A 14,692-nucleotide genomic window follows, 5' to 3' on the forward strand; every position below is an offset into this window, starting at 1 on the left:
TTGTATAGGGTCCACAAGCTAAAAATGCGATTTTTCGTAAAATCAGGGGCCATAATTCAGGAAGTTACGGTCCGATATGTGCGAATATCGAAAGGAATCGAGATCTTTGTATTATCAACTAACATTTTAAGTTTCAACAAAATCGAATAAAATTGTGATCTCTATGGTGGCCACAAGCTAAACAAGAGCATCGCTAACGCAGCAATATACGTCCACATTCCTGTTTTGTTTGATATGGTCCAGTTTGCATTGAGGGTCTGTGAAATAAAACTGGGTTGTAGGACTGCTATCAGTTTAACACTTCGTTCACATTAACAGAACACAATTTTATTTTAAAACAATCGATGTCTTTATTCTAAAAGCATGGCGTTTCGAATAGGTATGCAAAGTTTCAAAAGGATCTGTTAAGAATTGCGGTCTGTAGGCAAAACACAAGACACACAAACATTAGGCGTGGCTCTGTCCCAAGGGGTCGAGCATGCACCAAAAATAATAATAGAGGTCGGCCTTAGGATTAAGGAATAAGTATAAATAGTAGCCTTAGGCTATAAGGAATAAGTATAAAAAAGTTTTCAAGATGATCGATTAAGAAATGCGGTCTGCAAGTGACACACAGACATAAAAAAAGAAAATGGGCGTAGCTCTGCCCCTGGGGGTTGGGTATTCACCACAAATAATAGGGATGTTCCTTAGGACAGAAGGAATATGTATGCTAGGTTTCAAGGTGATACGATAAAAAAATGCGATCTGTAGATGACAAACAAATAAATAAATATAATGGATGGGCGTGGCTATGCCCCTGGCGGTCGGGCATGCACCAAAAACAATAGGGATCATCGTTAGGGTATAAGCAATTCATATGAAATTTTTTCAAGACGATTAAGAATTGTGGCCTGTAGGTGACACACAGACAGAAAAAGAAAAGAAAATGGGCGTGGCTCTGCCCCTGGGGGTAAAAAAAACAATAGGGATCATCGTTAGGGTATAAGCAATTCATATGAAAAAATTTCAAGACGATTGATTAAGAATTGTGGCCTGTAGGCGACACACAGACATAAAAAAGAAAATAGCCGTGGCTTTGCCCCTGGGGGTTGGGCATGCACCCAAAACGATAGGGATGTTCCTTAGGGTACAAAGAATAAGTATGCAAAGTTTCAAGATGATACGTTAAGAAATGTGGCCTGTAGACGACAAACAAACAAATACAAAAAATGGGCGTGGCTCTGCCCCGGGGAGGCGAGCATGCACCAAAAACAATAGGGATCTTCCTTGGGGTATAAGGAATAAGTATACCAAGTTTGAAGAAAATCCAGTAAGAATTGCGCCCTGTAGGCGACACAAAGACACACGAAAAGAAAATGGGAAATGGGCGTGGCTCTGCCCCTGGGGGTTGGGCATGTACCCCAAACGATAGGGATGTTCCTTAGGGTACAAAGAATGTGTATGCAAGATTATAAGTTAAGAAATGTGGCCTGTAGACGACAAACAAACAAATACTAGAAATGGGCGTGGCTCTGCCCCTGGGGGTCGGGCATGCACCAAAAACAATAGGGATCTTCCTTGGGGTATAAGGAATAAGTATACCAAGTTTGAAGAAAATCCAGTAAGAATTGCGCCCTGTAGGCGACACAAAGACACACGAAAAGAAAATGGGCGTGGCTCTGCCCCTGGGGGTTGGGCATGCACCCCAAACGATAGGGATGTTCCTTAGGGTACAAAGAATGTGTATGCAAAGTTTCAAGATTATTAGTTAAGAAATGTGGCCTGTAGACGACAAACAAACAAATACTAGAAATGGGCGTGGCTCTGCCCCGGGGGGTCGGGCATGCACCAAAAACAATAGGGATCTTCCTTGGGGTATAAGGAATAAGTATACCAAGTTTGAAGAAAATCCATGAAGAATTGCGCCCTGTAGGCGAACCACAGACACACACACACACACACACACACACACACACATACATACATACACACACACACACACACAGACAGGGGCGACGGCATAATACGTTCACATTATGAATGTGGACGTATAAAAACGTGTTTTTTCGTACAAACAGGGGCCATAATCCATGAAGTTTCGATCCGATACATGCCAATATCGAAAGGAACCAAGATCTTTTGGAGATAAACCTATATTTCAAGTTTCGTCAAAATGGGATAAGAATTGTGACCTGTAGAGTGTCCACAAACAAATTGTGAACGGACGGACAGGGGCGACGACAATATACGTCCACATGAAAATGTGGGCGTATAAAAATGCAAAGCCCTTGAAAATATCTGTTTATGTTTTTATGTTTCAAAACAAACAACTTTGCTTTTTTGTTGAGAATTTGTTAAGCTGTACATTAAATTACGAAGCTGATTATCATGTATCTTCAAGTACAGCTTCAATTTTCTCTCAATAATATTCCATTAATGACAAATAATTTCCCAAGTATTTATTTCCATTAGGTAGTCAACCAGTTTGCCTAAATAAAATTTCAACAACCAATGAGACTACCAAAAATCCAGTAATGACACTTGTCTTGAGAAGGTGAATTAAAGAATATAAAAAGATTTCTTAAATAATTCTTCACTTACCAGTGCTAGACTTGGAATTGGCATTGATAAGACAAGTTAATCCAGTCACCCAAATATTGGCTTCATCAGCTGTGTTAGCTATCAAATCCATAGATTCAAACTCTTCACCAAAGATAATAGAAAAAGCACATTCATCTGGATAGATTCCTGCTATTTCCTTATTTCTTAAAGCATCAGTTGTTTTTCCTTGTCGAACTTCTTTTACTGATGCCACACCAACTAAAAATAGAAACATTACAATATAACACAACAATTACGGGTATAATTAAATTATTACTATGGTAAGTCAAATACCGGTAGCTAAAGCTTGATAACGGTGAGAGTAACCTCATTGAAACCTCGCAGTTACTAAACTTAACTGACACAGTTATATGGGACAACAATCACTGGTTTATTATACACAAGCACAACGTTTCAATAAGTATTCTCTTATCGTTATCAAGCACAATAAACCAGTGATTGTTGTCCCATATAACTGTGTCAGTTTTGTTATGTTTCCAACTGCTAAAATGCCACTAAAGCTAAAATGCCACTAAAGAGTTACTAAATTTAATGAATGTTATCCATAATGCTCTCTGTCATTAGCTACAGCTAACATTTACTTATACTGTTCATAAACCCCATTTATACTGGTTTTGAAGTACCTGGTAGTGAAACTCTACACTAGGTTTCATCACAAGTTTGCTTGTCTCAAAGCATCAACCAATGAAACTGGTTAGCTTGAACTCAGGCAAGACATTCACCTAATGAACATCTACACCAAGTTTAAACATTCTACTTCAAAAGCAGAGTTGTTATGTTCCAAAGTCCTGACCAATCAAATTGCTTATCAGAAAATCTCATCATCGAACTTAGTCAAGGTATTAATATAATGAATCTATTCTCTGATGAGTTTCATCACGCTCACCCAATTAGAGCCAAAGTTATTGTGTTCCAATGTCTCAACCAATCAAATTGTTTATCTCTGCTTAGTCTTAGTGGAAAATGTGCATGACTTTTTAGACATTTTTTTTAACAATTTTGGTTCCAGCACTCTATGTTATTGTTCTCTATGACGTCTTTTCTGTTTCCTTAGAGATTATTTTTAAAAGTTTCATTTATTACCTTGAAGAAGTCCTCTTCGAAACATTGGTTCAAGAAAATAAATTAAATGATACATGTAACTACCTTCTCTTCGGAGGAACTGATTGGACATCTCCAAGTTTACATGTATTTACTGATGAACAAGAAACAGTTTTCCTGTCAAATTCTTATTTTTTTTTTTTTTTTTAAACAAAGATTATGAAGAAAAAAAACTGCTGAAAATTGTATAATTCAACAGGTGGAAGGCCGAAAGATGTCTGTGGAAAGTCTGCTTTCTTGAGGATCTATAGATGCTGGGTGGATCATGAAAAACAGAACCAGCGGCTGCCAGGCAGGATACGCCCACATTTTTCCAGAGATGGATAGAGAACAAGCTAAAAACAAGCAGGATTTTTTGTACAATCAGGGGCAATAATCCAGAAAACTATGGTCTGAAATGAGCAAATATCAAAAGGGACTGAGATACGATTTAAGTTTCATCAGAATCAGACAAAAATTGTGACCTCTAGAGGGTCGACAACCTTCGTATTGCATACTTTTACACAATTTGCGTACAAAGAGTGGCCATTTTGTTGGGCAGTTTCATTTCAATTTTCCTGAAATTTGAATTCAACCTTCATTATGGTTGAATGGTGAAATATTTAAACAGTTTTTAAAATCGGAAAAAAAATTGTGACTTCTAGAGAATCTGCAAGCTAAAAATGCCATTTTTCGAACAATCAGGGGCCATAATCCAGGAAGTTAAGTTCGAGTATCCGTGATTATCAAAAGGATCCACGATCTTATAGTGTGTAATGGTGATATATTCACACATTTTTTTTAAATCAGATAAAAATTGTGACCTCTACAAGAACCACAACCTAAAAACACAATTTTTCGTACAATCAAGGGCCATAATTCAGTAAGTTACTATCTGATATGCTGAATATCGAAAGGAACCAAGATCTTTGGGTTATTAACTTACATTTCAAGTTTCATCAAAATCAAAAGAAAATTGTGACCTCTAGAGGGTCCCCAACATTGATTTACCATATTTTTTACACTATTTGCGTACGAGGGGCAGGAATTTTGTCTGTCGGTTTTAATCCGATATATTTAAGAAATTCGAATGGTGATATATTCAAACTTTTTTTTAAATCGGATAAAAATTATGATCTCTACAGGGTCGACAAGCTAAAAACGTGATTTTTCATACAATCAGGGGCCATAATTCAGGAAGTTATGGTCAGATATGCGCAAATATCAAAAGGAAACAAGATCTTTGGGTTATAAACTTACATTTCAAGTTTCAACAAAATCAGATAAAAATTGTGACCTCTATAGGATCCACAACAGGATTTTTTGTACAATCAAGGACCATAATCCAGAAAGTTATGGTCTGAAATGCGCCATAATTCAGGAAGTTACTATCCGATATGCATGAATATCGAAAGGAACCAAGATCTTTGGCTTATAAAATTTTATTTCAAGTTTCATCAAAATCAAAAGAAAATTGTGACCTCTAGAGGGTCCACAACATTGATATACCATATTTTTACCCTATTTGAGTACGAGGTGCGGCCATTTTGTCTGTCAGTTTTGGGTCGATTTTTACGAAATACAAACTCAACCATCCTTAGGGTGTAATGGTGATATATTCAAACATTTTTTTTAAATCGGATTAAAATTATGACTGCTATAGGGTCCACAAGTTAAAAACGCGATTTTTCATACAATCAGGGGCCATAATTCAGGAAGTTACGATCCGATATGCGTGAATATCAAAAGGAACCGAGAACTTTGGGTTATAAACTTACATTTCAAGTTTTATCAAAATCAGAAGACAATTGTGACCTCTAGAGAGTCCACAACCTTGATTTATCATATTTTTACGCTATTTGAGTACAAGGGGCGACCATTTTGTCTGTCAGTTTTGGGTCGATTTTTATGAAATTCGAACTCATCCATCCTTAGGATGTAACGGAGATATATTAAAACGTTTTTTTAAATCGGATAAAAATTATGACCTCTATAGGGTCCACAAGCTAAAAACATGATTTTTCCTACAATCAGGGGCCATAATTCAGGAAGTTACGGTCCGATATATGTGAATATCGAAAGGAACCGAGAACTTTGGGTTATAAACTTAGATTTCAAGTTTCATCAAAATCAGAAGAAAATTGTAACCTCTAGAGGGTCCACAACCTTGATATACCATATTTTTACGCTATTTGAGAACGAACGGTGTCCATTTAGTCTGACAATTTTGGGTCGATTTTCACGAAATTTGAACTCAACCTTTTTTACGGTGCAACAGTGATATATTTGAAAGTTTTTTTAAATCGGATAATAATTGTGACAACTAGAGGGACATCAAGCTAAAAACGCGATTTTTCGTACAATCAGGGGCCATAATTCAGGAAGTTACGATCCGTTATGCGCGAATATCGAAAGGAACCAAGATCGAATTCAGCCGTCCTTAGGGTGTAACGATGATATACTAAAACGATTTTTTAAATTGTATAAAAATTATTACGGTGATATAATAATACGTTTTTTTAAATCGGATAAAAATTATGACCTCTATAGGGTCAACAAGCTGAAAACACGATTTTTCGCACAATCAGGGGCCATAATTCAGGAAGTTACCGTCCGATATGCGTGAATATCAAAAGGAACCAAGATCTTTGGGTTATAAACTTACATTTCAAGTTTCAACAAAATCAGTCTAAAATTGTGACCTCTATAGGGTTACAAACCTTGATATACCATATTTTTAAGCTATACTATTCAAAAAAAGTAGGGGATATTTGATTTTGGGGGCATAATAATAAAATATGCAAATGACTACGAAAAAAGTCACTATAGAACCTAACAGAAGAAACATTTCCAGTTACATGTGACGCCCAAACGCACCAATAGCTACCGCATGGAATGCAGGTGATGCTTGGGATCATCATGGGGGTCCAACCCAAGATTTGCACGACTCTGACTTTGAATGTTACAGTCATTGTGGCATTGAATTCCAGGGTGGAAACATCAGTTTAATTGTTTTAGTGACCAGAAAACAAATTTTGATATGTGTCGGCTTACCCAAAATGAAAGGTTACGTGCCCTTGGCATGCTACAGATCGGCACAACACAGGCGGTTGTGGCGCGGACGATGAATGTTTCTCAGTCTGTCATAAGCAGGCTATGGTCCAGATACCGTGATACACAATCTGTACAGGACAGACCACGCTCAGGTCGACCAAGGGCGGCAACTCAAGCCCAGGATCGATTTATCCGTACCTTGGCCTTGAGAAATCGTGTCATCACAGCAAATCAGATCAGCGCTCGTCTTCAAACAGACACTGGTGTGAGAGTGAGTGGCCAGACGATTCGAAATCGACTGCATAGGGGTCACCTTCGCGCCCGACGTCCTCGCGTGATCCCTTGTTTGAGAGATCATCACATTCAGGCAAGACGTCGTTGGTGTAGGGATCGTCAACACTGGGATAATCGACGCTGGAGCAATGTGATGTTTTCAGATGAGTCAAGGTTCACTGTTGATTTTTTGGACAGACGTAGGAGGGTGTGGCGTCGTCGAAACGAGCGCTTCCAAGACGTTAACGTCATCAGACATGATCGATTTGGGAGTGGTTCTGTTATGGTGTGGGGAGGCATCACTGTTGCTGGAAGAACGGCTTTACATGTTGTTGCAGGGCGTGTCGTTCGCACGACGTCATGGCCGCCGTTTCATCTTCCAGGATGACAACGCAAGATGTCACAGGGCCAGGATCGTTACAGGTTACCTCCAACAACAGAACATCACCACATTACCTTGGCCAGCACTGAGTCCCGACCTCTCCCCCATCGAGCATGTCTGGGACATGCTTGGACAGAGGTTACGTCAACGTCAACAACGTCCTGCCAATGTCCAAGAACTTGCTGCTGCGTTGCAACAGGAATGGGACAATCTGGACCAAAATGACCATAGACGTCTCATTAGGAGTATGCCACGTCGGATCAATGCTTGTTTGGCAAACAGAGGAGGATTTACCCGTTACTGACTTGGTTGTGATGCTGTGGTAACTTTGCTGTTTGACCCCGGGTATCATTTTACCCTTATAATGGTCAGTCTGTGCCTTACTTAGTCTAACGATCATTTGGAATAAATCGATGAATGTGAACTTCATTTCATTTTGTCATTTGTTTCTTCGTCAGTTTCATTAGGTGACTTTAATAACACTTAAAAATCAAATATCCCCTACTTTTTTTGAATAGTATATTTCAACCTCATTCAAATTACGAAAATTTCAAAGTTTACACACATAGATGCTGGTCTTACCGTTAGCGAAAGTTTTGTCCATCGAAATAGCCATTTCCATTTGGACAAATATGTCACACAATGCATTTTAAATTGATAAATCACACCCGAACAAGTAATATATGCCTTTTTTTTTTTTTTTTTTTTTTTAAAATATAGTTTATTTATAAAATTCATATAATTACATTCAGTTATGCATAATTATATTAACAAGGCAATAGATAATTTAATACAGTAGAATTATTTATTTATTTACAATTGTTATATACAAAGTCAATATGAGATGATATATACAAACGGTAATATAATACAAAATACAATTAAAGTTCCTATATTATAGCTACTTTCTTATATACAGCTAAAAATATATTTGAAGTCTGTAGTGGAAAAGCGTCTGGTTGAAAGAGAGTGTGATGTTTCCCAGCACAAAAAGAACGTGCATAGGGAATTGTGGGATGTTATGATGGCCATGTTAATGTTAGAGGTGAGTGTTGATTACAGTGAATCAATAGCGGTAAAACAAACGGGTAAAACTTGAGTTAGTGTTTAAATGTTTTTAATGGATTTCTATTTTACTGTTGGACATATTTCAGTGGGTGTATAGGTATTTTATTTATATGACAGAGTGAGATAGTGCCATTTAACGAAAACGAAAGATGACTAAGATGTCAAGTTGTGACAACTTAAAGTAAATAGCACGGTCTGTTTAGTCATATAGTAGAGTAATTAATATGGAAGCTTCATACAGGACGATAACTTGCCTTATACAGGAGAATTCGGTAAGGCAGAGTAGGCTGAAGCTTGGTGATTTCGATTTTATTTCCTTTTGTATAATATTGGTTTATCAATTAAGCCAAAATTTTCCAGAATTTATATGGGGTAGGCCTACAGGTGTTTGGTTATTTTCGCTTGTAGGCCTACATTCTTACTAAAAAAAAAAATTGCAATGAGTGCTCATATACGAAAGAAATATAAGAAGATGTCTATGGTTGTAGCTACTTATTATAGTAGCAAAGTCAATATTTCATGGGAGAAGTTGCAGAGTATAAATTCAGACATGATGACACAAACCTAGCCAAATGTTTTGAATTGTTCTAGGAGGGTGCTGTATGAAGAAAGTCTAGATATTATAGCAGAACAGTCATCTGCATGCCTTCATCTCCTGTTTTCAAGCACACATAGCCAGAAGTCACCGTCAACCTTGCTAAATACATGTATCAGTCGGATAATACCTTGATTTCGGCACCAAAGAGTCTGGGTCAATGCATACTGTCCGTCAAGATTCCTAATTAATTACGTGAATTCACACGTGTCATCAAAAGGAATTGATAATTGACTAAAATAGAAGCCCCTTTAACAACAAATTGTTACCATGTCGTATTCTTGTAAACAATACTTTCTATTAATTTTATTTACGATAAAACTCGGGATTTAAAAATGTGGATATAAAAGATAATTCAATTTTTGAATCGGTACAGACTTAAAGGTTATCGTATGCGCCGTGTGAAAAGAATACTTAATCATCATATTCGCAGGTGACATATTCTGTTAAAATCATTCGTTGAACCGGTGGTGATATTTTTTTTAATTTGGCACAAAAACCATCCCTTATATCGCACCGTGTCCCTTTAAGTTGGACTTTCCATGCATGTACAGTCAGCACATCCGTACATGTAAATGTTTTAAAATAGCTAGGTTTATTTATAGTGCAATTGCACCGCAGTCATCATATCGTAGTCGAATATCAGCTAATACGGCATGCAAAAAAAAAGATTGTTAATTTAACACGGTTAGACACGCAGATTTTGCTGTCTTAAAATTGAAAATATAACAAATATCAAAAATTGGCAGGCTTTTATATAATATAATAAACAGAGTTATGGCTGTACGATTCATTACTTTATCAATATGTTCGACATTTTTAAGACATTCAAACTCATTCAAATTACGAAAATTTCAAAATTTATACACATAGATGTTGGTCTTACCGTGGGCGAAAGGTTTTGTCCATTAAAATATCCATTCCCATTCTGACAAATAAGTTTCACAATGCATTGTAAATCGGTAAATCACACCTGAAGTATTATATCTTCGGATTTAAATCACAAAAGAATTAAATGCACACCTCGCCAGAAGTCAACGTCAAACATGTACATAATACCATGATGACCTATTCATTTCGGCACCAAAGAGTCTGAGTCAATGCATACTGTCAATCAAGTTTCCAAATTATGTGAATTCGCACGTGTCATCAAAGGGAATTGATAATTGACTATAATAGAAGCCCCTTTAACAACAAATTGTCATTGTCTGCGATATCACCTCGGTGGAAGCGGACGTAAAATACAACTAACTCATCATCATCATCATCAACAAATTGTTACCATGTCGTAGTCTTGTAGACAATACTTTCATTCTGAATTGTCAGTAAGTAATCATTACCCAAAATAGTTGACCTCATTAATAAAGAATAATTACAATTGGGACGCGAACAAACTGGATTTTCACACTAAATAGGTGCGGTTGTCACGGCTAAATTACTAACAGGCTACGATGAATTAGGGTTAGGTTAGGTTAGGGTTCCGATATCTTTATTTAGGGTTAGGGTTGGGTTAGGGTTCATTAGTCCACCGATATCTATCATTAGGGTTGAGTTAGGGTTAGGTTTATTGATACCCACATTATAGTATTTCTTATAGCGGCGGACTAGTGAACCCCTGTCGGTGATAATATTTTTAATTTGGCACACAAATCATCCCTTATAACTAACGCATGCTTTTTTGTGAGGCAATTTCCTTTGTTCTGTTTGATGTTCACTCTTTGATCAGTTACTATTAATCTAAGTTCTGTCGGACAAGATCCCATTCATAAGATCTGGTTGTTAGGTGTTTTTTTAAAGGTTCTTTGATATGTTCATTGATAATTATTGGAAAGAAACCGAACCGGATTATTATTTAGGATATTTATCGTCAACTGTATAAATACGGTAAGCAGTTTGTGTGTTGCATTTATAAGTTAAAGTATAAAAAGAAATATTTGAAGGGGCTATTTAAGACATGATATTTTTAAGCCTTATACCTGTAACTGAAACGATTTGACGTGTTGATCTGTTTTGCAATGTGGGGAATGGGGCATCTGTAAAGTCAAATACGAAACTGAAATAAGTAAACAATCTTCCAGCTTCTATCCAATATGACTTTTAATTTTGGGGACATAAAGTACATGTATATATTGAACGTTGGGAGCCGAATCGTCATTTTAATTGAATTACCGTTAAAGGAGAAAATATTCCTTCCTAGCAATTTGTGCTAATTCGTTTATTTCTACGAATATCGTTAAATTGTTGTTCATAATTAAAACGGATAATAAATCAGTATATAAAAAAACAGCATATTTTAAAACACCCACGTGCAAATCGCTGCCTTCTATATATGTTTATTGTCGTCCATTTTCAGACATTGTTATCAGAATTCACGAGACATAGAAAATTGCTATGTGTCTGTGCTTTATGGTGGGATTCACGAATTAAATACCGATGTAGATGTACATTATAAATGAATAGAACATAACGGACATTTTAGGATATGAATACAATAATACATTGGTACACTTTAGTTAATAATCAAAACGGAATTTGAAAAGAGTATTATGAATATATGAATTACCGGTGAACTAAAACAACTAATATACTCGTGATATCGTTCCATTAAATATTTGTTTCTTTCTAATAACGTTGTGGCAATATGGACTAAATTACTCTGACTATTTCAAATCACTATGGACTATAATCCGCCGAGGATTTGATATTTCCACCGACTCTAATCCGCCGCGAATTTAATATTTTCGCGGGCGATAATCCACCGCGAATTTTATATTTTCGCGGACTTTTTTCCGCCCAGAACGTCTCTAATTCCGCGGAGTGTATATGGGTAAAAAAACCGCGATTTTTGAGCGGAAAAAACGCCCACAAGGACTATTTTCATACTTCCGCCTGAAGCGTACTGTAATTAGGGCTGGCAATCGATCCTGTTTCAAGTATCGATTATCGCAGACCATCCGCCGATCGATAATATCGGCAAATTATTTTGACTTACAATTGGTTTGAAAACAATCATAATTTGTCCACGAATTATATGCGAGTTTATGCTGTGATATCATTCTGTATACATGTAGAATTTTTTTTCTCATTTATTTGACATTTGACAATAAAATAATAGCACTCCATAGCATAACCAAGGTGTAGAAAGAAACTCGATTAACTTCATTTGGAAGACAGAACCCGCCACCGCTCGCCATATCTTTGTCGCTTATGACCTAAATAATACTGAGTAAAATGTAGTTATTTCCCTTTGATCTCATCAAACGAATTCTTCAGTTCGCCGTGACAGTTTATTTCTTGCAGTGATTTCTTCGCACTGGGGAAATTAAAAATCTCCTCTTCAGACATTTCTTCGCAAATTTCTTAATATAATAAATTTTATAAAGGGAAAGTACGAAAACACTTACTGACGATTATCGGGAATTATCGATTATTTCCGCCAGGAAGTTACTACCCGATATGCGCGAATATCTAAAGGAACCATGGTCTTTGGGTTATAAACTTACATTTCAAGTTTCATCATAACGCGATTTTCATACAATCAGGGGCCATAATTCAGGAAGTTACTATCCAATATGCACAAATATCGAAAGGAGCCGAGATGTTTTGGAGATAAACCTATATTTCAAGTTTCGTCAAAATCGGATAAGAATTGTGACCTGTAGAGTGTCCACAAACAAATTGTGGACGGACGGACAGGGGCGACGACAATATACGTCCACATGAAAATGTGGGCGTATAAAAATTGTGACCTCTATAGGGTCCACAACCTTGATATACCATATTTTTACACCATTCGCGTACGAACGGCGGCCTTCCTTACGGTGTAACGGTGATATAATCAAATGTTTTTTTAAATCAGATAATAATTGTGACCTCCAGGTTGCCAGGGAACGAAACATACGCCCACAGCAGCTATATCATCCGGGCAGTCAACAAGAGTTGTCGCATATTTTTACATTTTTCGGTAATGAAACATTTATAATACATTAAAGTCTGATTAAGAGTAACAACTCATTAAGTAATTATCAGAAAACCTTTAAAATTTGTTTGGTTTTTATAAAGTTCTGCCCTATTGATTTTCAGCGATTTCCGATCATTACTGTCGGAGTTATGGCCCTTGATCACTTTGACATATCTTGTGGACGCTCTAGAGGCTAAAGTTAATATCCGATCGACTTAAATTTATACACAGTGTTTAAGGTCATGAAACGATTGTGACCGGACGGACAAGGGCGACAACAATATACGTCCACATGAAAATGTGGGCGTATAAAAATTGTGACCTCTATAGGGTCCACAACCTTGATATACCATATTTTTACACTATTCGGGTACGAACGGCGGCCTTCCTTACGGTGTAACGGTGATATAATCAAATGTTTTTTTAAATCGGATAATAATTGTGACCTCCAGGTTGCCAGGGAACGAAACATACGCCCACAGCAGCTATATTGTCCGGGCAGTCAACAAGAGTTGTCGCATATTTTTACATTTTTCGGTAATGAAACATTTATAATACATTAAAATCTGATTTAGAGTAACAACTCATTAAGTAATTATCAGAAAACCTTTAGAATTTGTTTGGTTTTTATAAAGTTCTGCCCAGGGCTCACACTGTCGGTCGCCAAAGTCGCAATTTGCGATAAAAATATGAAAGTGGCGATTAAAATTTGATTTTGGCGATAATGTTTGGCGGTACTGGCGATTCTTTTTGAGAATTGGCGGAAAAAAATCTTAAAATTCTAATCGTATTTATCCTGGATTAACCATTATTGAGTGTCAATCACATGGCGGGATACTATAAATTAATCAACTGGCTGATAATCCGGATCGCGTCAATGAATAATACTAATCAGTTGTCTTGGATTAATGATTAGTTGATTGATAATTGCAAATGATATATATAAAGCCTATCTCAAGTCATTATTTGCAGCTAATGATTAATCCAAGCGGTGACTATTTGATGTTTCGTTTCGTCCTTAAAAAAAAATGGCAATACATTGTACAGGTAATCAAAATGGCCGACAGTTTCTTTCGAAGAGAATGAAATATTTTGATAGTTGAATTCCGTTTACTGTGGCTTCATACAGCATGTAAAATATACAAGCATGTCATTTGGATATCATTATTTCAAATTATATCATCGCCACTGGTCGAAAACGTAAGAACGAGTTGAATAGTGACGATTCTTGAACGAGAAAACAGTTTGTCATTTGTAACATATTACCTTCGCCAAAATGCTTTAAAAGTGAACGATGGGTATAATTGTAAGCATCTCTTAAAAATATAATTGACATTTATATCATTCTATCAGGGATTCAGATTCTAATACCTTTACGGTACCGAAAATAACATTTAGTATACGTAACTTTTAACATCATGGATTTAGCTGTTCAAGTCATAAAGATTCATTAAAAATCAATATACTTGTTCGTCTCAAGACCTTAAACACTGTGTATCAATTTAAAGTCAATCGGATATTAACTTTAGCCTCTAGAGCGTCCACAAGATTTTTCAAAGTGATCAAGGACCATAACTCTGGCAGTAATTATCCGAAATCGCTGAAAATCAATAGGCTTCTTCGTTTCATGACCTTAAACACTGTGTATAAATTTAAACTCAATCGGATATTAACT

General features: G+C 36.5%; 1 protein-coding gene across 4 annotated transcripts in view; it reads right to left on the minus strand.

The window, feature by feature from the left end:
• LOC126825412 (inactive phospholipase C-like protein 2) overlaps nt 1-14,692 on the minus strand; it is a 369,332-nt gene that overhangs the window by 309,238 nt on the left and 45,402 nt on the right. For all 4 annotated transcript variants that reach the window (XM_056102008.1, XM_056102007.1, XM_056102009.1 and 1 more), the window contains exon 3: nt 2,584-2,802. In XM_056102008.1, coding sequence (XP_055957983.1) covers nt 2,584-2,802 — 219 coding nt within the window. The remainder of the gene's footprint in view (nt 1-2,583; nt 2,803-14,692) is intronic.

This window comes from Patella vulgata, chromosome 6 (genome assembly GCF_932274485.2).
Source record: "Patella vulgata chromosome 6, xgPatVulg1.2, whole genome shotgun sequence".
Classification (NCBI taxonomy): Eukaryota; Metazoa; Mollusca; class Gastropoda; family Patellidae; genus Patella; species Patella vulgata.